Source organism: Oncorhynchus clarkii, chromosome 14, assembly GCF_045791955.1.
Source record: "Oncorhynchus clarkii lewisi isolate Uvic-CL-2024 chromosome 14, UVic_Ocla_1.0, whole genome shotgun sequence".
Classification (NCBI taxonomy): domain Eukaryota; kingdom Metazoa; phylum Chordata; class Actinopteri; order Salmoniformes; family Salmonidae; genus Oncorhynchus; species Oncorhynchus clarkii.
The window spans coordinates 19,903,186-19,926,742 of record NC_092160.1 but is presented as its reverse complement, the minus strand read 5'-3'; the positions used below and the strand labels follow the sequence as shown (position 1 = coordinate 19,926,742).

General features: G+C 43.3%; 1 protein-coding gene across 3 annotated transcripts in view; it reads right to left on the bottom strand.

Moving 5' to 3' along the window:
• LOC139366393 (septin-6-like) overlaps nt 1–23,557 on the bottom strand; it is a 43,894-nt gene that overhangs the window by 10,423 nt on the left and 9,914 nt on the right. For 2 of the 3 annotated variants that reach the window (XM_071103835.1, XM_071103834.1), the window contains exons 3-7: nt 15,740–15,936; nt 14,227–14,413; nt 8,983–9,144; nt 7,923–8,019; nt 6,847–7,015 (exon numbers count right to left, since the gene is read on the bottom strand). In XM_071103835.1, coding sequence (XP_070959936.1) covers nt 6,847–7,015; nt 7,923–8,019; nt 8,983–9,144; nt 14,227–14,413; nt 15,740–15,936 — 812 coding nt within the window. Of the gene's footprint in view, nt 1–6,846; nt 7,016–7,922; nt 8,020–8,982; nt 9,145–14,226; nt 14,414–15,577; nt 15,653–15,739; nt 15,937–23,557 lie in introns of those variants that run through there. The other variant, XM_071103836.1, reaches the window with a different exon arrangement.

Below are 23,557 nucleotides of genomic sequence, written 5' to 3'. Positions count from 1 at the left end.
TTTAACCAGGTAGGCTAGTTGAGAACAAGTTCTCATTTACAACTGCAACCTGGCCAAGATAAAGCAAAGCAATGCGACACAAACAACAACAGAGTTACACATGGAATAAACAAACGTACAGTCAATAACACAATAGAAAAGTCTATATACAGTGTGTGAAAATGAGGTAGGATTAGGGAAGTAAGGCAATAAATAGGCCATAGTGGCGAAATAATTACAATTTAGCAATTAAACACTGGAGTGATAGATGTGCAGAAGATGAATGTGCAAGTAGAGATACTAGGGTGCAAAGGTGCCAAAAAAAACAATTACAATATAGGGATGAGGTAGTTGGGTGGGCTATTTACAGATGGGCTGTGTACAGGTGCAATGATCGGTAAGCTGCTCTGACAGCTGATGCTTAAAGTTAGTGAGGGAGATATGAGTCTCCAGCTTCAGTGATTTTTGCATTGGCAGCAGATAACTGGAAGGAAAGGTGGCCAAAGGAGGAGTTGGCTTTGGGGATGACCAGTGAAATATACCTGCTGGAGCGCGTGCTACAGGTGGGTGCTGCTATGGTGACCAGTGAGCTGAGATAAGGCAGGAATTTACCTAGCAAAGACTTATAGATGACCTGGAGCCAGTGGGTTTGGCGACGAATATGAAGCGAGGGCTAGCTAACGATAGCATACAGGTCGCAGTGGTGGGTAGTATATGGGGCTTTGGTGACAAAACGGATGGCACTGTGATAGACTACATCCAATTTGCTGAGTAGAGTGTTGGAGGCTATTTTGTAAATGACATCGCTGAATGTCAGGGCTCGGTAGGATAGTCAGTTTTACGAGGGTAAAGGACAACCTTGTGGACAACCTTTTACGAGGTTGTCCACATCTTCTAAGTCAGAACCGTCCAGAGCAGTGATGCTGGATGGGCGGGCAGGTGCGGGCAGCGATCGGTTGAAGAGCATGCATTTAGTTTTACTTGCATTTAAGAGCAGTTGGAGACCTTGGAAGGAGTGATGCATGGCATTGAAGCGCATCTAGAAGTTTGTTAACTTCCTTGGGATAGGGGGCGGTATTGTGACGTCCTGATGAAAAGCGTGCCCAAAGTAAACTGCCTGCTACTCAGGCCCAGAAGCTAGGATATGCATCTATAGTTTCTAAAACTGTTAAAATAATGCCTGTGAGTATAACAGAACTGAAATAGCAGGCACAACCCCGAGGACAAACCATCCCACCCCGAGGACAAACCATCCCCCACTGATTTCAATGGCTGGCACTTTTATAATAGGGTGAAATCGTGCCTGATTGCAGTTCCTAGGGCTTCCACTTGATGTCAACAGTCTTTAGAAAGGGTTTCAGGCTGGTTTTTGGAAAAATTAGCCAGAAATTGTAGTTTTTCTAGGTGGCTCCCATTTTGGCTGTAGTGTTTCCAGTCGCGTGAATGAGAGCGCGTTCTTTGGTATTTTTCTCCGGTAAAGACAATAACGATTCTCTGTCTTAAATTGTATTGTTTATTTGCGTATTAGGGCACCTACGGTTTGATTATAAACATTGATTGACTTGTTTGGATACGTTTATTAAGTTTACTGCTAACGCTTGGGATTCATTTTGTATGCATTTTGAAGGAGGAAACCGAGTGGATCATTGACTGAAGCGTGCCAGCTAAACTGAGTTTTTATGGATATAAAGAAAGACATTATCGAACAAAAGGACCATTTGTAATGTAACTGGGACCTTTTGGAGTGCCAACAGAAGAAGATCTTCAAAGATAAGGCATATATTATATCTGACTTTCGTGTCGCAACTCCCTGGTTGAAAATGATTTGTTATGCATTTGTGTGCTGGGCGCTGTCCTCAGATAATCACATGATTTGCTTTCAGCGTAAAGCCTTTTTGAAATCTGACACGGCAGATGGATTAACAACAAGTTTAGCTTTATTTTGATGTATTGCACTTGTGATTTCAGGAAAGTTTAATATTTGTAGTAATTTAATTTGAATTAGGCACTCTGCAATTTCACCGTAAGTTTTCGAAATGGGACACTAGCGTTCCACTGATCCGCAAGAAGTTAACACAGTGTCCAAAGAAGGGCCAGAATTATACAGAATGGTGTCGTCTGCGTAGAGGTGGATCAGAGAATCATCAGCAGCAAGAGCGACATCATTGATGTATACAGAGAAAAGAGTCGAGAATTGAACCCTGTTGCACCCCCATAGAGACTGCCAGAGGTCCGGACAACAGGCCCTCCGATTTGACACACTGAACTCTATCTGAGAAGTAGTTGGTGAACCAGGCGAGGCAGTCATTTGAGAAACCAAGGCTGTTGAGTCTGCCGATAAGAATGCGGTGATTGACAGAGTCGAAAGCCTCGGCCAGGTCGAGGAAGACAGCTGCACAGTATTGTCTTTCATTGATGGCGGTTATGATATCGTTTAGGACCTTGAGCATGGCTGAGGTGCACCCATGACCCGCTCGGAAACCAGATTGCATAGCGGAAAAGGTACGGTGGGATTCGAAATGGTCGGTGATCTGTTTGTTAACTTGGCTTTCAAAGACTTTAGAAAGGCAGGGTAGGATAGATTGTAAGACTGTAACAGTTTGGGCCTAGAGTGTCGCCCTTTTGAAGAGGGGGATGACCACGGATCTCAGACGATACAAAAGAGAGGTTGAACAGGCTTGTAATAGGGATTGCAACAATTGCGGCAGATACTTTTAGAAAGAGAGGGTCCAGATTGTCTAGCCCAGCTGATTTGTAGGGGTCCAGATTATACAGCTCTTTCAGAACATCAGCTATCTGGATTTGGGTGAAGAAATGGGGTAGGTTTGGGCAAGTTGCTGTGGTGGGTGCAGAGCTGTTGACCGGGGCAGGGGTAGCCAGGTGGAAAGCAAGGCCAGCCATTGAAAAATTCTTATTGAAATGATCGATTATCATAGATTTATCAGTGGTGACAGTGTTTCCTATCCTCAGTGCAGTGGGCAGCTGGGAGGAGGTGCTCTTATTCTCCATGGACTTTACAGTGTCCCAGAACTTTTGGGAGTTTGTGCTACAGGATGCAAATTTCTGTTTGAAAAAGCTAGCCTTTGCTTTCCTAACTGCCTGTGTAAATTGGTTCCTAACTTCCCTGAAAAGTTACATATCGCAGAGGCTATTCGATGCTAATGCAGTACGCCACAGGATATTTTTGTGCTGGTCAAGGGCAGTCAAGTCTGGAGTGAACCAAGGGCTATATCTGTTCTTAGTTGTAAATTTTTTGAACGGGGAATGCTTATTTAAGATGGTGAGGAAAGCAATTTTAAAGAATAACAAAGGCATCCTCTACTGATGGGATGAGGTCAATATCCTTCCAGGATTCCCGGGCCAGGTTGATTAGAAAGGAATGCTCGCTGAAGTGTTTTAGGGAGCGTTTGACAGTGATGAAGGGTGGTCGTTTGACCGCGAACGCAGGCAACGAGGCAGTGATCTCTGAGATCCTGGTTGATGACAGCAGAGGTGTATTTAGAGGGCAGGTTGGTCAGGATGATATCTAAGAGTTTACGGACTTACGGAGTTTACGGACCGTGTTTACGGACTTAGGGTTGTACCTGGTAGGTTCTTTGATTATTTGTGTGAGATTGAGGGCATCCAGCTTAGATTGTAGGAAGGCCGGGGTGTTAAGCATATCCCAGTTTAGGTCACGTAACATTACAAACTCTGAAGATTAATGGGGGGCAAATCATTCACATATGGTGTCCAGGGCACAGCTGGGGGCTGAGGGAGGTCAATAACAAGCGGCAACAGTGAGAGACTTATTTCTGGAAAGGTGGATTTTTAAAAGTAGAAGCTCGAACTGTTTGGGCACAGACCTGGATAGCATGACAGAACTCTGCAGGCTATCTCTGCAGTAGATTGCAGTTCTATCTTGGCAGAAAATGTTGTAGTTGGGAATGGAAATTTCAGAATTTTTGGTGGCCTTCCTAGGCCAGGATTCAGACACGGCTAGGACATCAGGGTTGGTGGAGTGTGCTAAAGCAGTGAATAAAACAAACTTAGGGAGGAGGCTTCTAATGTTAACATGCATGAAACCAAGGCTTTTACAGTTACAGAAGTCAACAAAAGATAGCGCCTGGGGAATAGGAGTGGAACTGGGGACAACAGGGCCTGGGTTAACCTCTACATCACCAGAGGAAAAGATAAGGATAAGGGTAAGGCTAAAGGCTATAAGAACTGGTTGTCTAATGCGTTGGGGACAGAGAATAAAAGGAGAAGATTTCTGGGCATGGTAGAATAGATTCAGGGCATAAAGTACAGACAATGGTAAGGTAAGATGTGAGTATAGTGGAGGTAAACCTAGGCATTGAGTGAAAATTAGAGAGGTTTCATCTCTGGAGGCACCCTTTAAGCCAGGTGAGGTCTCCGCATGTGCATGTGGTGGGACAAAAGAGCTCTCTAAGGCATTTTGAGCGGGACTGAGGGCTCTACAGTGAAATAAAACAGTAAGAACTAGCCAAGGCAGCAGTAGACAAGGCATATTGACATTAGAGAGAGACATAAAGCAAACACAGGTGTTGATCAGGAGAGCTAAGACAACAACGGGTAATTGGCGATAAATGGGCAGGCGGGTTAATTAGGTACATACAGGACCTGAGTTTGAGGCTGGGGCCGACAAGTAAACAAAAAGAGGTACCGTGTTATTGAAACAGTCCAGAGGGCATCAGCTGTGTAGCTGAGTGATCATTGGGTCAAAAGGTCAAAGGAGCAGCAATAGGTGAGTCAGGTGCAGTTCTGTAGTCACTACTACGCTAGGCGAGCAGGGGACACATCGTTCAGAAAAGCTAGCGGGCCGGGGCTAGTAGATAATTCTTCGGCGACATCGTAACAGAATAGCCTGTTGAGACCCCCTCGGACAGTTACGTCGGTAGACCGGTTGTGATGGATCGGTGGGGCTCCATGTCGGCAGTAAAAGGGTCCAGGCCAATTGGCAAAATAGTTATTGTAACCCAAGAATTGGCTGAAGGACCTCTTTGGCTAGCCGGGAGATGGGCCTAGCTCAAGGCTAGCTCCAGGCTAACTGGTGCTTGCTTCGGGACAGAGACGTTAGCCAGGAGTAGGCACTCGGGTAGCAGCTAGCTAGCTGCGATAATCTGGTGTAAAGGTTCAGAGCTTGCTGGAATCCAGAGATGTGGTATGGAAAAAGCAGTCCGATATGCTCTGGGTTGATATCGCGCTGTGCAGACTGGCAGGAATTGACCGGGCTGAGGCTGGCTGATGTCCGAGTTAATGGTGATGACCGCTAGCACTGGCTAACTGACTACTAGCTAGTAGCTAGTTAGCTGGCTAGCTTCTAATGGAGGTTCCAGTTCCAAAGTGTAAAATAATTGCAGATCCGTACTACATTGGGTGAGGAGGGTTGCAGGAGAGGATGTTCAGTCCGTAGATGGAAATTGAGATTAAAAATATAAAAAATATATACGAAGAAAACTATATATACATGGGACGGGACAGAACAAATAGACATCCGACTGCTATGCCATCTTGGAACATATCTGTGACCAATAGTTCTCCTCAATTTCTTCCTTTAGATCTGTTTCCCATGGTTTCCATCTAGGTTCTGAACCATCTGGTAGAGTTTAAATCAACCCTTGATATAACTTGGCAATCAACTTCTTTAGCGTAGCAGCCTCTTTCCGTATTTTTTCTATGCTAGAAGCCGTCGGTTCATCCAGATTCTGTTGAAGTGATTGAATAAGCTTTCTGAATGGAATAATTAAAAAGAAATCGGCCTTGGATAATCCAAGGCTTTCTTGTAATTGATTGAATTAGTAGAGATCCATGTTCAAAATTCATAATGCCACTTTGGAACAAGGACTTAAGGTAAAGTGAGGTTATTCCAAATAGGGGTGCCTGGCGATATTTGTTCTTTCCACCTCATGAATTAATGTACATTTTCCAAAACATTAATGACATTGAGAATCATGGACTGTCTGTTTTTAGTAGTGAATATATTTTAGATCACAACGTATTACATGTACGGCTTCAATAGTCCTCCATGGATAGGAGGATAGACTGATTTCCATTGTTTAAGTGAAAGCAGTTGTACAGCCCAGTAATACATCTTCCTATGAGGCAGTCCAAGACCTCCAGCTTTCTAGAGGAAGTATTAAACAGTCAATTTGACTCTTGAGGTCTTTCCATTCCAATTAAAGTTGGAGAGCAGGCCATTTTATTTTAAAAAGTTGGATGGAATTGAAACTGACAGGGCCTGGAATAAATACATCAACCTATATATTCATTTTGATTATGTTGACCCTATGCATCATAGAGAAAGGGAGAGATCTCCATCTCTGAACATCGGATTCAACCTATCTATTAAAGGAGAGTAATTGATTTTATATGCCTCCTCCAGACTGCATGGTATCAGTACACCCAGGGATGTCATATGTCTTTGTCTATTTCCACTTAGATGTATTTTCTAAGCTTGAAAAGTCATGATTACAAATGGGCATTATTTCAGTTCTCCCAATTTACTTTGAATATGGACACAGCACCATGTGTCCAACAGTAATAAAAGGCATGTCAGAGAATATTCTGGTTCAGATCAATAAAGTAAAATGTAATCTGCATACAATGATGTCACATGTTGATCTCCACCAATCTCTATGCCCCGGATTGAGCCATGAGCTCTAATTATTGTTGCTAGGGGTTTTGTGGCTAAAGAAAATAAATAACCAGACAAAAGTTTTCCCTGTGGAGGCAGTTTACACCATTGTAAAATCCACGACAAGGAGTGTGCAGCAGGGTGGAGAATCGGGACGCAGTCTCTGAGGGATGTAGGGAGTTAAGAGGAAACAGGAAGTAAGGAGGAAATATGAAGAGAAGCAGCTTCACCTGAAGGGTTTGCAGTCGGGGTCTGTGTCCTTGAAGCCCATCTCCTCCAGCTTGCAGCGACGGTAGAGCTCATAGTGTCTGGTGTGAGTCTGCTCTCTAAGATCCTCCATGTTCACCCTGATTAGCATCTCTCTCAGCTTCACAAAGTCACAGTGGTTTTCATTCTCCACTGCCGACGACACACACACACACACACACACACACACACACACACACACACACACACACACACACACACACACACACACACACCACACACACCACACACACCACACACACCACACACACCACACACACCACACACACACACGTCAGACAGCTACTACTCAACAGCGTTTGATTAAAACACTACCACTGGTTGACAACGTGGGTCAATCCATTAACCACTACAGATTGAACAAACAACAGCCATTGTAAAAGACCAGAACCACACATTCACAACACACATAATTGCTTGTTTTAAACACATTTCTGATTAAAGTGTGATTGAAATGTGCAGGCATGTGTAATACTCAGTGAACACTAATAACAAATGTACACAGCTCCATTCATGCCCTATGGAGGGTTCATTTCTGGTTTTAGAATCTAGCGGAGGGCCACGTAAGATGGCCAAATAACAAATTGACAGGTGATAAGGTGTGGGAATACGGAGGAAGTGTTATATAATTTGAATATCTTGTAATTTGATATACTGAGAATACGAGATGTTTCACATTTGTATTCCTATGGTAAATCAGTGACTTACCCTGATAATGCTCACAGGTTTCATGACCTACCACTTTTCAAGCATTATTGACTCGTTTGAAATAAATCAATCCCATAGAAACCTCCGACATTTGTGACATGACTCAAGCAACCGCTGCTGTAGCTCATACAGTTATGGAAGAGTGGGCGCATGCATTGTTAAATAGACAAACTTGAATGAGATTACATAAGCAGCAGTGATAGCTTCCCTCTTGGCGGTATGAATGTAGTTGTTAAGGGAGTTGGGGCGGAATGAGTGGGAGGGAAATGTTGGCCAAAAATGGAAGGACACCCCCCCTCTCATTTCCCCTGTTGTACGTGACCTAGCTTACCCTGTACCGTCCCCCAGGGGTACTGCCGCGCTTTCACCATCTTGTTGCCGATCTTCACTTCCTCCGTGCTTCCCACCACGGCGAACGGCAAATGGGCCTGCGGAGCAGAAGGGATTCTCGTTAGTGCAGTGACACCTGAGTCCATCTTTCTGCCTTTCTCTCTTTTTATCAAACACAACACACAAATACACACACATCATGCAAGCACACACACTATTGACACTTCCTGCAATTATCATCCCATGTTATCACTCCATTACACAACTTGATTATTTATTAGTTTAGATTTGGATCAATTGGAGCACATCTCTTGACAGGCAAAACAATTGGCAGAGTGAACCTAACACAAAGTTAATTGCAAGTGATGTGAATCATGTTAGGTCTATATTGCAAGTTAATACAAGTTCCATTCATCCAACAGCAAGGGCTTCTGACTGCAGTGATGGGAGTGGGCGGCCTTTCTGCCAGAGTGGTGGCGTCTTCGTGAGATCGGAGGGCGAGAGTCTTGAGAGCTAATTGACTAACGCAAATCAGCTGGGTTCTGCTCAGTCAGAAGCATTGGCATTCTCCACTCGCTTATGTCACTCCTCATGGTCCACTCATTTAACCCCGGCCCGTTAGTCAGCGGCCAGGGGCCCTTTCCCACACAGAGCTTCCTGTAGCAAGAGCTAGCTGATTGTCATACACTGTACTTGACTGGTGGAGGAGGAGGACACAGATGGTGCTCGTATCCTGCTCTAGTGCTGCTGTTTCAATGTTCTGAGAATGAACAGAATAAATGACTCACAACTCATAGTGAAAGGAAACTCACTCGAGGGGTACAGATACACAACTACATCTACTCCTGTAGATGTACGTATATTGTATTACTTGGCCTCACAAAAAAAAAAATCCATGAAAACATCAACTATCGTATTCACTTGATATTTCTTCCTAACCAAACCTTGTCAGTCACTCTCATACTTCTCAACTATAACTAGTAAGTCTGTATAACTTTCTGAAATGCTTTCTGAAATTCTGCTGAACTAAAATGAGCAGCATCATAGAAGGGTTATCATACGTTCATGGTGGAGTTGATCTCTGCCACCGTCTCATCGTCGATGGGGAATTGGTAGATCAGAACACCGTTGCTGACCAGCTCACTGGTGATCTTGATCTTGAACTTGGTCAGCTCGCTTTTGGAGATGGCGTCTGATTTGGCGATGATGGGGATGATGTTGACCTGTTGTTTGAGGAGATGAAATTAGATCAGAAAATGTTATTAGGCTATCCGCTAATGAGGAAAAGATATGTGCAGGTGTAACAGTATTAGCTTCCGTCCCCTCGCCCGACCCGGGCTCGAACCAGGGACCCTCTGCACACATCAACAACAGTCACCCACAAAGCATCGTTACCCATCGCTCCACAAAAGCCACGGCCCTTGCAGAGCTTGGGGAACAACTACTTCAGGTCTCAGAGCGAGTGACGTCGCCGATTGAAACGCTATTAGTGCGCACCACCGCTAACTAGGTAGCCATTTCACATCGGTTACACAGGCACATAGACAAAACAGTCATTCAAAATACATACTAAAACACAGGCATTGATTTGTTTGTTTTTTACAGACTTGCATCAAGTTTTAAAATCAGGATTACAATATTGAGTACAAAATGCATGCTAGCAGCTAGGGAGCAGAGCAGATGAAGGATTGTTATGATGGGCTGACAGTGACAAGGTGTGAACAAATAATGCCCACAAATTGGGATGTAGCTAAATAAGGAACAGCTTTGAGGCTCATGTCAAATGCAATTTTACAACCCTCCGCTTTCAGCAGGACAAAAAAAACTACTGAAACTAAATTGGCTGTACTTTCAAATCAGAGCCCACGAAAACAATGTAGATCAAGATAATCCTATAATCATTTGATCCAAAACCTCTCCGCTCCACACATTAAGGGTTTGTTTCCCAGATACAGATTAAGCCTAGTCCTGGATTAAAAAGCCCTTTCCCTGGAGCTTCTGCATTGATAATTTGTAAGTACAAGACTAAACTTAATCTATAATAAACACATACAAAACACTCCCATACGAAAAATAATAAAATGGAGTACATTTCAATAAAATATATACACTACCGGTCAAAAGTTTTAGAACACCTTCTCATTCAAGGGTTTTTCTTTATTCTTACAATTTTCTATATTGTAGAATAATAGTGAAGACATCAAAACTATGAAATAACACATATGGAATCATGTAGTAACCAAAAAAGTGTTAAACAAATCAAACTATATATTTTATATTTGAGAATCTTCAAATAGCCACCCTTTGCCTTGATGACAGCTTTGCACACGCTTGGCATTCTCTCAACCAGCTTCATGAGGTAGTCACCTGGAATGGATTTCAATTAACAGGTGTGCCTTGTTAAAAGTTAATTTGCGGAATTTCCTTCTTAATGTGCTTGAGCCAATCAGTTGTGTTGTGACAAGTTGGGGGGTATACAGAAGATAGCTCTATTTGGTAAAAAAACAAGTCAATATTATGGCAAAAACAGCTCAAATAAGCAAAGGGAAATGACAGTCCATCATTACTTTAAGACATCTTCATATCATATCTTCCAGTCAATAAGGAAAATGTCAAGAACATTGAAAGTTTCTTCAAGTGCAGTCGCAGAAACCATCAAGCGCTATGATGAAACTGGCTCTTATGAGGACCACCAAAGGAATGGAAGACTCCTCTGCTGCAGAGGACAAGTTCATTAGAGTTACCAGCCTCATAAATTTCAGCCCAAATAAATGCATCACAGTGTTCAAGTAACAGACACATGTCAACATTAACTGTTCAGAGGAGGAGACTGTGTGAATCAGGCCTTCATGGTCAAATTGCTGTAACGAAGCCACTACTAAAGGACACCAATAAGAAGAAACTTACTTGAGCCAAGAAACAAGATCAATTAGACTGGTGAAAATGTGTCCTTTGGTCTGGAGTTGGTCTGGAGTTCCCACATATGCTGAGCACTTGTTGGCTGCTTCTCCTTCACTCTGCGGCCCGACTCATCCCAAACCATCTCAATTTGGTTGAGGTCAGGGGATTTTGGAGGCCAGGTCATCTGATACAGCACTCCATCACTCTCCTTCTAGGTAAAATAGCCCTTACACAGCCTGGAGGTGTGTAAGGGCTAGCTAGTTCCCAATTAAATTAAAATGTGTTCATGAACATGAGCAATTTATTCTTCATCTTGTGTGGGATTGTTTCAATGACTTTGTCTCCATAGCCACGGGAAGATGTTTGAAGCTGGGGGGTGCAGCAATTTTTTAGCCGACTCCATCTCTGCATTATCCGCAGGGTAACTGTCAACTTGTAAGTCTGAAAATGTACATTGGAGATGAAGGAATCCACATTTGATATTCAGAGACATTATGTTCAAATAAAGATGTTAAGTGCAAAGTGGTCATTTGTACATTATATTTTGTGTTTCAGATTCAACCTGTGACTCCCATGCCACAATTCAACAATAGACCAAGTTATTTGAGCAAAAAACATTTTGAAAGCACTCTTTTAGTTGGTCATTCAAACTTTTCAAAGTATACAATCACATTTATTTATAAAGCCCTTCTTACATCAGCTGATGTCACAAAGTGCTGTACAGAAACCCAGCCTAAAACCCCAAACAGCAAGCAATGCAGGTGTAGAAGCACGGTGGCTAGGAAAAACTCCCTAGGGCATGCTGTTGTGATTTAGTGCTGAACTATGTAGTTCTATGCATTTAATTTTAATGTAGGCTAGCTACAGTACGTGGTATAAAAAGCTAAATGTTCCATTCGTAAAATACATGGCAACATTCAATGTACAAAACATAAGGGACACCTTCCTAATATTGAGTTGCACCCCATTTTGCCCTCGGAATAGCCTCAATTCGTCGGGGGATGGACTCTACAATGTGTCGAAAGTGTTCCACAGGTTCATGTTGACTCCAATGCTTCCTACAGTTGTGTCAAGTTGGCTGGATGTCCTTTGGGTGGTGGACCATTCTTGATACACGCGGGAAACTGTTGAGTGTGAAAAACCCAGCAGCGTTGCAGTTCTTGACACACTCAAACCGGTGCGTCTGACACATATTACCATACCCCGTTCAAAGGCACTTAAATATTTTGCCCATTCACCTTCTGAATGGCACACAACCACACAACTATGTCTCAAGGCCTTCTTTAACCTGTTTCCTCCCCTTCATCTACACTGATTGAAGTATATTTAACAAATGACATCATTAAGGGAGCATAGCTTTCACCTGGATTCACCTGATCAGTCTATGTCATGGAAATGGGTCCTAATGTTTTGTACACTCAGTGTCTATTTAAGCAATGACGCCCGAGAGGGGTGTGGTATATTGCCAATATACCACGGCTAAGAGCTGTTCATATCCACGACGCAACACATTGCTAGGACACAGCCCTTAGCCGTGGTATATTGACCATATATGACAAACCCAGAAGTGCATCATTGCTATTATAAACTAGTTACCAACATAATTAGAGCAGTAAAAACAAATGTTTAGTCATACCCACGGTATACGGTCTGATATACCACGGCAAACCACCCAGTTTATAATTCTGAAATATATTTGCGAATATATTTTACAACCAACCACAGCATACTGTCAAAATCTATTTCCACAGTATATATTTAAATACAGAAACATATGTAGAAATATATGAAAACATAATTTTTTTTAATGGCTTAAACATATATTTATATCTGTAATTTACATACACTTAAATACATGTACATATATGTTGGTTGTTAAAATCTAGGTTATTATATACTTTTTCTGTATGGGCTACTAAACCCATATCAAACCAAAGTTGTACCCAAGCTGCTGGGTTTAGCCTATATTGTGCAGCAGCATCAAGCTGGTGTTCTGATTGGAGAGTGTACCCAGCTAGAAAATAACCAAAGGAGAACCTTCTGGGAACATTACAGGTACGTTCTGTGTTTGCTGGGGAGACCTCAGCTGGAAGGTAGCAGAGCGGGGCCGGATGATGTGAGCATCTCCTATGCAGCCAGGTCATTACATCACAGCTAGCTAGCTAAACCCCCTGAGACAAATGGGGAACATCTGGCCAAGACAGGATATAAATAGACCTTGAGATCTGGGCCTACACCTCCCTTTCTTATGCTTCTCTGGATGCCTTGTGCCTTGGTCTACAGCAGGGATATCAGGCAGACGGATACAAAAGCTAGAAATGTAACATGTATTTTTATATCTGAACACCTCTAGCCTCTACTAGCTTCAGGGATGTTTGATTTGGGCATATCTATGTGCATTTCCGCCATAATCAGAGCTTGGAACGAAGCAAAGATAGAAAAATTGACAGCAGAGCAGTAAGAGCATTTACCAGAGAGGGTAGTACTAGTTCATCTCTAACGCAGGATCTATCTCGTGAAGAAATCTCCAAACACAATGTTAATGATGAGAGCCTACTGATCCAGCTGGTTTAGAAGAAACACATCCTCCAGCCCCCATGCTTGGTGTCAAAATCAGAACATGAAGAGATAGGGAAGGGATATGCAGGAATATCTGCTTCAATGGAGGCATAGGACGAAAGAGGAGGCCTGAGGATGCAGGGGAGTCTTTGTCAAACAACACCCACCACCACTTCTCACCCATAAACTCAAGAGACACTGCACTCCTATCTACGCAACAGGCTTTGTTTCATTGTAGCTGCCTGCCTACACAGGGAGGCTTTGGCTTTGGATCACAGAGGCTGGAAGGTGGCTAGGGTACAGCTGCTCTGGCAAACACTCGAAAGTCAGGAAGTTTCTATGCAAATAGGGCCTTTTGGGTTGGCCTTAGAAAAATAGAGCTAGTGTCACCATGACGACCAAGGACCGTTTCACGGCTGACCTACACCGTCACGGGACAGGAGCCCATCTTTGAGCGTGCAAATGGTGTAGAAGAGTTTATGAGCCACGATGCTCTGTGATGACATCAATGATGCCCTGCATCTACATGGTGACATTATCTTGAGGCTAGAGAGCTTTCCCCCTGCATTTTATAAATAGCTATGAAAAAATTTTAACTCTTCAACCCGAGGTTATCATACTAGGGAAGCTGCTTTTCAAGTGGCACTTCAAATCAGCAGAGTTTAATGAATGAATTGCATAATATGGTAATTTAGCAGATATCTTTTTCCAAAGCGGCTTACAGAGAAGCCAACCTTGACAGTGACACATATAGGTCAACTCAGTGTACTATATCTGTCCCACGCAGGATTTGAACTCAGTGAACCATTGGAATCATAGTGTCATTAGCTAGCCTTGCAGCCCACCTTGCTGTCCAGTTTCTTCATAGTGACCAGGTCCAGGGACTTGAGGGAGTGTCCGGTGGGCGCGATGAAGTACAGACAGGCATGGATGCGTGTGTCATGGTAGCTGTGTAACGTGCGCTTGATTTTCAGCTCCTCCTGCAGATAGGCCTCAAACTGGGTGTCGATAAACTCCACAATAGACTTGTAGCTGAGGAGAGAAAAGCATGTGTTTCAAGGTGTTATAAACACACCATAAACAGCTGATAAGGAAACCGGAATGAAGATGTTGCTGTGCACCAAAAAGAGAAAATGTGTCTTACTATAGTCATATAGGATTACGGGTAGGGTATACCTTTACCTTTACACCACCATAGAATACGAGAGGGTGTTGTAAAGCCTCTCTTAAAGAGATTTTGGCAATGAAGCCCTTTACCTATTTCCCCAGAGTCAGACGAACTTATGGATACCATTTTTATGTCTCTGCATCCAGTATGCCAGCTGACACACACATGGTTAATCTGACTCTGGGGGAGTAGATAAAGGGCTGCAATGCCAAAATCCAGAAGTATCCCTTTAAGTAAGAGATTTAAGCCAGTTTGTACTTTAATCCCAGAGTGTTGTCAGTGGGAGGTAGCTAGATGCTAAGTGAGTACAGCTCAGCTCCATAATAGTGATCTGCTGATCCATCATTCAGCTGAGCTGGGTCTCATTAGCTGGGAGTCATCAGGCAGAACACGGTGGGGAAGAGACGTGGGAACGCACGGATCAGGGAGCAGAGGAGAGGCATACCATCGCCAAGGAAGGGGAAGATTCACCGCACAGCCGAAGGCGGATAGGAACCTCTGATTAAGCACAGGTTTTACCTCTGCCCTTCAACACACACACACGTGTGAGTGCACAGACACACACACACACACACACACACACCTCTTCCCACACACCTCTTCCCACCTCCACTCCCCCTCATAAGAAACTCATCCGAGGTAAACTGCTAGCCCTTAGCTCACCCTCATCCAGCCACCATTTGATAGTGATGTGAAGCAGTTTGAACCTGGAGCGCTGACCTACATGAGGGTTCCTGTAACTAGCACAGCCTCCCCCTCGGGGCCCTAACCAGAGCAGCTAGAGAGGTCTGGGACAGACTGAGGACTGAGATTAGAGAGAGCTGCCTGGTGCTCACATGACATCATCCATCCTCTCTCTGATCTCTCATGACGAGGAATGAGGTTCACATGACAGGAGGGAGGGAGAATTTAGCCCTTGAGACTCATGCTCAAGTGTCAGACTACTGTTATCCATATTGTCTAACAATAAATCTATCAGTGACTCACTGTTTTCATAAGGTATGGGAGAGGCATCATAAGAGTAGTACCTAAAGTTCCACCAGACTCCAAAGGGGATGACCTCAAGTCCACACTTCATAGGGGGCATCTCAGACACATGAAGCGGAATCTGGGGCTCTAATCCCAAAAACAGACAGATAGACAGACAGACATACAGTATATTCATGTTTATCTACATCATTGTCTCTCACCTGTCCTCTTTGTTGATCTGGTCTCCAAAGCCCACAGTGTTGACCACGGTCAGCTTGAGGCGCACATTGCTCTCCTGGAGCTCGTAGGTGTTGGACTTGAGCTGCACGCCCGGCTGGTTGTGCTGGGTGGGTTCGCCCTCGAACTTGGTGTTGAACAGGGTGTCCATGAGAGTGGACTTGCCCAGGCCCGTCTCCCCTAAAATACACACATACCTTTCAGTTCATTCACCATTGTGTAATTTATTTGTGGACTCTACTATCTGGAGTTTTGATTTGTGTGAGATAGTTGTACTAAGCTCATTAGGCATTCATAAGCTATATTCTTCTAGAGTCAATGGGTATAGGTTACAGTATATCATTAATGGAAATTAGCATTGAACAGCAGGGAATATTCCAGATTGGGCCATTGTCAGAATAAATGTGGCCTTAAAATATTCTCCCATACTGTACATTACAGGATTTAGTACATCCTGTTGAAAATACTTCAGTTTTACAATTTGGACTCGGGCTGCAGAGCAGATCTCTCTAATGCCACCAGAATGTTAATTATATGGACTCTTCCCATTTGTCACTTCCCTATACATTTAGCTATGTGAGCCCCTCCCTCTGGCTCCTCCGCTGCTTTTGGCAGGAGGCGCTTTTTAATGGAATAAAAAAGATGCGCTGCAGAAATGTCTAATAAGTTGGGTGCCTTTAGGAGGGACTCCATTGAATGGGACATCTTGCAGCGGCGCAGCACAACAAGCTAATCCTATGTCCACCAGAGTTGATATCTAGAGCAGACCATCATAAAAATGGCTGCATGGGTCTGAGTCACGGATGTCCTGATGCGTTCTGACAAACTCACACTGTTCAAAGCTGTCAGTCGAGTGTGAAGGCACCTTCCTTTCCCAGTGCAAGAAAATCTAGTTGTACATCCCAAATGGCACCGTATTCACTAAGTAGTGTACTATATAGGGAATAGGGTGCCATTTGGGATGCTACCCTAGGCTTACTTCTGTTCATCAGACACCACATCTACACTCAGAGCACGCAGAGCTCTACACTGCCAACGATATATTAGTCTTCCTTTCACAAGGCATCAGGCTTTCACTCTGAGTGCACACTAAATAGTGTAGGGGGAGGGGGGTTAGAATGGAACAGCACAGTGCCAGATTCTCCCCTCCCATTTCCTGCATCTGAGGTTAAGTCCACCTCAGGTCATCGTCAAGATGTTTCCATGGTCTCTCATCATCCTCATAGAAATTTGGCAGGGCTGGATAAGCATCTCGCTTGGCAGGGACCCAAGCTGAACCCCATGCTAAAGATGGGGCCCTGACATCCAAAGGTTTCCATTTGAATGTACCAGCAAAAAGCATAAGAAATCTAAGTCTCGTGAAGACAAAATGTTTTGCTCTCAATTAAGTTCTTGCCACATGCCTCCGGATCACATTTCTGGGGCTTGAGCTGTAGGCAGGCCTGTGCAATTTTACAACAGCTTTGCTTTCTGGGATCCACACACACCAGACTTCATAGAGTAGACTGTAATAATAGAGGTTCTAGGGCTTCTGCCATTGCTTTTGAATGTTTTGAGTGCCACGGATAACTTTCAAGTAATTTAGAGTATGGAAAATTGAGAGAATTATATTATCTGTTTCCTACATTCAACAAAATTGACAAAATTGACCATTTGCTTTAAAATAAGGCTAATATATGAAAACTATATCTGTCAATAGGCAGGTTTCCATTGAGCCAGGTTTATTTAGACAAAAGCAATGTCACCAAAAGAATGTTTGCGACATGTGTAATGGAAACAGCTGTCCAATCAAAAACGCGTCTTTTGACCAATGAGGAAAATTATATGTTCATTGTGTAGATAATACTCTAAGAAAACCCATGGTCCAAACCTCATCTCTTTCAAAATATGTTCAAAACTTATTGGCCGTTTTACCCTTGTAGGATGGCCAAAATTAGGGCGAATAAATAAACGGAGGCCAGAGAAAAAGTGTGAGAATTAAGGCTAACTGACATCTTTCTTCTCCAATCCGGATGACATAAAACAATATAGAGGTAAGATCTATATCGATTTTGAGACATGACATTATCATAGTTTAGTATACACTGTTCATATTAAAGCAAAGTTTGTGTTCTTTTTCCGAAGACTTCTTACAGAAACGCTTTATTTTCAGTCTTTTACATTCAATTCAGCTCATCATGCTAATTTAGATTTTTGCGAACCCGTTTTTTTTTGAGAAAGCTGCGCCGCTCTGTAAACAGAGCTTGGTGCTCATTACCGGATATATTAGGTTACGAAGTCTGACCTTTTGGATATCATGTTAATGATATGGGATAAAAAATATAGGACAAAACACATCACGACAAGAGAGACAACACAACACTACATAAAGAGAGACCTAAGACAACATAGCCAGTCAGCAACACATGACAACACAGCATGGTAGCAACACAACATGACAACAATATGGTAGCAGCACGACATGGTAGCAGCACAAAACATTGTACTAACATTACTGGGCACAGACAACAGCACAATGGGCAAGAAGGTATAGAGACAACAATACATCACGCAAAGCAGCCACAACTGTCAGTAAGAGTGTCCATGATTGAGTCTTTGAATGAAGATATTGCGATAAAACTGTCCAGTTTGAGTGTTTATTGCAGCTAGTTCCAGTCACTAGCTGCAGCGAACTGAATAGACGAGCGACCGAGGGATGTGTGTGCTTCGGGGACCTTTAACAGAATGTGACTGGCAGAACGGGTGTTGTATGTGGAGGATGAGGGCTGCAGTATATATCTCAGATAGGGGGGAGTGCAGAGATGTGTCCTATAAGGAGCACTGGTGGCAAATCTGATGGCCGAATGGTAAAGGACATCTAGCCGCTCGAGAGCACCATTACCTGACGATCTATACATTTAGTCTCCGTAATCTAGCATGGGTAGGTTGGTCATCTGAACCATGGTTAGTTTGGCAATTGGGATGAAAGAGGAGCCATTACGATAGAGGAAACCAAGTCTAGATTTAACTTTAACCTGCAGCTTTGATATGTGCTGAGAGTAGGACAGTGTACCGTCTAGCCATACTCCCAAGTACTTATATTGAGGTGACTACTTCAAGCTCTAAACTCTCAGAGGAGGTAATCACACCAATGGGGAGAGGGTCCTTCTTCTTACCCAACCACATGACCTTTGTTTTGGAGGTGTTCAGAATAAGGTTAAAGAGAAAACTTGCTGGATATTAAGAAAGCTTTGTTGTAGAGTGTTTAACACAAAATCTGGGGAGGGGCCAGCTGAGTATAAAATGGCATCATCTGCATATAAATGGATGAGTGAGCTTACTGCTGCCTGAGCTATGTTGTTGATGTAAATTTAGAAGAGCGTGGGGCCTAGGATCAAGCCTTGGGGTACTCTCTTTGTGACAGGCAATGGCTGAGACAGCAGATTTTCTGGCTTTATACACTGCACTCTTTGAGAGCGTTAGTTAGCAAACCAAGCCAAAGACCCCTCAGAGACACCAATACTCATTAGCCAGCCCACAAGAATGGAATGGTCTACAGAATCTAAAGCTTTAGCCAAGTCAATAAAAATAGCAGCACAACATTGCTTAGAATCAAGGGCAATGGTGACATCATTGAGGACCTTTAAGGTTGCAGTGACACATCCATAACCTTAGCGGAAACCAGATTGCATACCAGAGCGAATACTATAGACATCAAGAAAGCCAGTCAGTTGATTATTGACAACTTTTTCCAACACTTTTGATAAACAGGGCTAAATAGACATTGGCCTATAACAGTTAGGATCAGCTTGATCTCCCCCTTTAAATAAAGGACGAACCGTGGCTGCCTTCCAAGCAATGGGGAACTCCCCAGCGAGGAGAGAAAAAAAGGTTGGAGATGGGCGTGGCGATGATAGGGGCAGCAACTTTAAAGAAGAAAGGGTCTAAACCGTCTGACCCAGATGTTTTTTGGGGGTCAAGTTAAAGGAGCTCCTTTAGCACCTCGGACTCAGTGACCGCCTGCAGGGAGAAACTTTGTAGCGGGCAGGGGAAAAAGCGGGAGGAGCGTCGCATTAGAAGGGGTGAGAGATGAGGAAATGTTGGACGGGCAAGGAGGCATGGCTGAGTCCAATAGGAATCCTGACTTAATGAAGTGGTAATTAAAGAGTTCAGCAATGTGCTTCTTGTCTTGTCAGTAAAAACCACATCAACAACATTGAGGGACATGGGCAGCCGTGAGGAGGAGGGTTTATTCTCCAGGTCTTTAACCGTTTTCCAGAACTTCTTGGGGTTAGACCCACAGAGAGAGAACTGCTCCTTAAAGTAACTAACTTTGGCCTTTCGGATTGCCTGAGTGTACTTATTTCTCATTTGCCTGAACGAGAGCCAGTCAGCCTGAGTATGCGTGTGCCGAGCCTTTCGCCAAATGCAATTCTTGAGATGGAGTAACTTTGCAAGATCACGGTTGAACCAGGGGCTGAACCTGTTTTTAATTCAAATTTTCTTTATGGGGGCGTGTTTGTTAACAATACCACTGAAAATATTAAAAAAGAATGTTCCAAGCATCTTCGATAGAGGGTATCAAGCTGATTCTATACCATGCTCATTAACGTTTTTTAGCAAGCATTTATGACAAATCAGGACAGGTCATTTCACGGAGCAGCCATTACGAACACAGGCTGTATAACAGTGATCACTAAGGTCATTACAGAAAACACCAGACTGATACCTATCAGGATTATTTGTGAGGATAACATCGAGGAGAGTAGCCTTTTCTGGGTGTTTGGAGTCATACCTTGTGGGATTGGTGATAATCTAAGAAAGATTTAGGGAGTCCCATTGCTTTTGGTAATAATCTAAGAAAGATTTAGGGAGTCCCATTGCTTTAAGACTTGGTCAGGTGGTTTAAGCATGTCCCAGTTTAGGTCATCTAGCAGAACAAATTCAGACTTAGTGTATGGGGCCAGGAGAGATCTTAGGGCAGGTAGGAAGTTTCAACATGGCACGGACAGTGGCGAAATGTTAGCACATGAAAAAAATTTAAATATGTAAAATGACTTTTAATCCTTCCGTCTACATATTTGAAGACATGGCATATGGGCTTGTAGTGAGATACCCAATGGGCTGGACGATTCATTCTCATCACTCATCTTGAAAAACACAGGGACACAGGGACAAAGACACAGAGGCACACAGGCACACAGGCACACGTGGAGGCAGCGGAGGAGGAGGGGAAGATGGCTCATAATTACGGCTGGAATGGAGCGAATGGAAGGGCATCAACCACATGGAAACTGTGTTTGATGTATTTGATACCATTCTACTCATTCCGCTCCTGGCATTACCACGAGCCTCCCCCCAATTAAGGTGCAACCAACCTCCTGTGACGCACACACAGGCTAATTAACTTGTGAATCTTATGAGAGCTTTACTCAGAAATGCTTTAATTAATTAGTATAGTATACTATTTATTTATTTTATCTCAGACTTGTATAGCCTACTGGACTCTTAGAGAGCTACTCTCTCAAGTTATTTTGTTGGGGAGAGTGACTCTTTGAACTTACAATGGCTAGTCCCATTTCTTCTTGTGCTTTGTGGTGCTCTTTCCATGACTCCTGCGAACTTTGTTGACTATAAAATTACTTGTTTAACAGACCGTGGGACAGACAATGTTGGTTCCCACACTTGCGACTCTGACTCTATTGGTTACAAAGATTATTGGACTCCCATCCTAATCTAACCCTCTCTCGCCGGCTTTGCTGTACAATATGATCTTGTTGCCATCTGATGCACGTTTAAATGTCATAACAAATCAACACTGCAGAGCTCTCTTTGTCCTCTGCCATGCCCTGATTGTATTACTGCTGATGATATCTGGAAATGTGCATGTACACCCTGGTCCGTCTACTGTTGCTAGCCCAATTCTGACTTGTGCTCTGATGATTTCTACTTCACTGATTTCTGCTCTCATTAAAGCCTGGGTTTTCTGCACGATAACACTAGAAGCTTATTACCTCAAATGTATCAATTGAAAGTGTGGGTTCACAGCTCTTATCCAGCCAGATGTGTTGGTCATTACTGAGCCATGGTTAAGAAAGAGTATTCTGAACACGGATGTTAACCTTTCTAGTTATTACCTTTTTCGGCAAGACAGATCTTCCAAAGCTGGTGGAACGTCAATCTTTACCAAGGAACCCGGTCAGTGCTCAGTTGTCTCCACAATTTGATTTGCTGGTTTTAAGCATTAAGCAAATAGCTCTTTGTTGACTGTTGCTGGGTGTTATCATCCACCATCAACACTGACCTGTATCCTACCTGCCCTAAGCTCTCTCCTGGCCCCACTAAGTCTGAATTTGTGCTGCTAGGTACAGTACCTTGCGAAAGTATTCGGCCCCCTTGAACTTTGCGACCTTTTGCCACATTTCAGGCTTCAAACATAAAGATATAAAACTGTATTTTTTTGTGAAGAATCAACAACAAGTGGGACACAATCATGAAGTGGAACGACATTTATTGGATATTTCAAACTTTTTTAACAAATCAAAAACTGAAAAATTGGGCGTGCAAAATTATCAAGCCTCCGTATAAATGCGTAATCAAGCCTCCGTATAAATGCACCTGCACTGTGATAGTCTCAGAGGTCCGTTAAAAGCGCAGAGAGCATCATGAAGAACAAGGAACACACCAGGCAGGTCCGAGATACTGTTGTGAAGAAGTTTTAAAGCCGGATTTGGATACAAAAAGATTTCCCAAGCTTTAAACATCCCAAGGAGCACTGTGCAAGCGATAATATTGAAATGGAAGGAGTATCAGACCACTGCAAATCTACCAAGACCTGGCCGTCCCTCTAAACTTTCAGCTCATACAAGGAGAAGACTGATCAGAGATGCAGCCAAGAGGCCCATGATCACTCTGGATGAACTGCAGAGATCTACAGCTGAGGTGGGAGACTCTGTCCATAGGACAATAATCAGTCGTATATTGCACAAATCTGGCCTTTATGGAAGAGTGGCAAGAAGAAAGACATTTCTTAAAGATATCCATAAAAAGTGTTGTTTAAAGTTTGCCACACGCCACCTGGGAGACACACCAAACATGTGGAAGAAGGTGCTCTGGTCAGATGAAACCAAAATTGAACTTTTTGGCAACAATGCAAAACGTTATGTTTGGCGTAAAAGCAACACACCATCCCCACTGTCAAACATGGTGGTGGCAGCATCATGGTTTGGGCCTGCTTTTCTTCAGCAGGGACAGGGAAGATGGTTAAAATTGATGGGAAGATGGATGGAGCCAAATACAGGACCATTCTGGAAGAAAACCTGATGGAGTCTGCAAAAGACCTGAGACTGGGACGGAGATTTGTCTTCCAACAAGACAATGATCCAAAACATAAAGCAAAATCTACAATGGAATTCTATATAGTGTTGTGGTGTCTCTCTTTATGTGGTGTTGTGGTGTGGTGTTGCTGTTTATGTAGTGTTGTGGTGTCTCTGTTTATGTAGTGTTGTGGTGTCTCTGTTTATGTAGTGTTGTGGTGTCTCTGTTTATGTAGTGTTGTGGTGTCTCTGTTTATGTGGTGTTGTGGTGTCTCTGTTTATGTAGTGTTGTGGTGTCTCTCTTTATGTAGTGTTGTGGTGTCTCTCTTTATGTAGTGTTGTGGTGTGGTGTCGCTGTTTATGTAGTGTTGTGGTGTCTCTGTTTATGTAGTGTTGTGGTGTGGTGTCTCTGTTTATGTAGTGTTGTGGTGTCTCTGTTTATGTAGTGTTGTGGTGTCTCTGTTTATGTAGTGTTGTGGTGTCTCTGTTTATGTAGTGTTGTGGTGT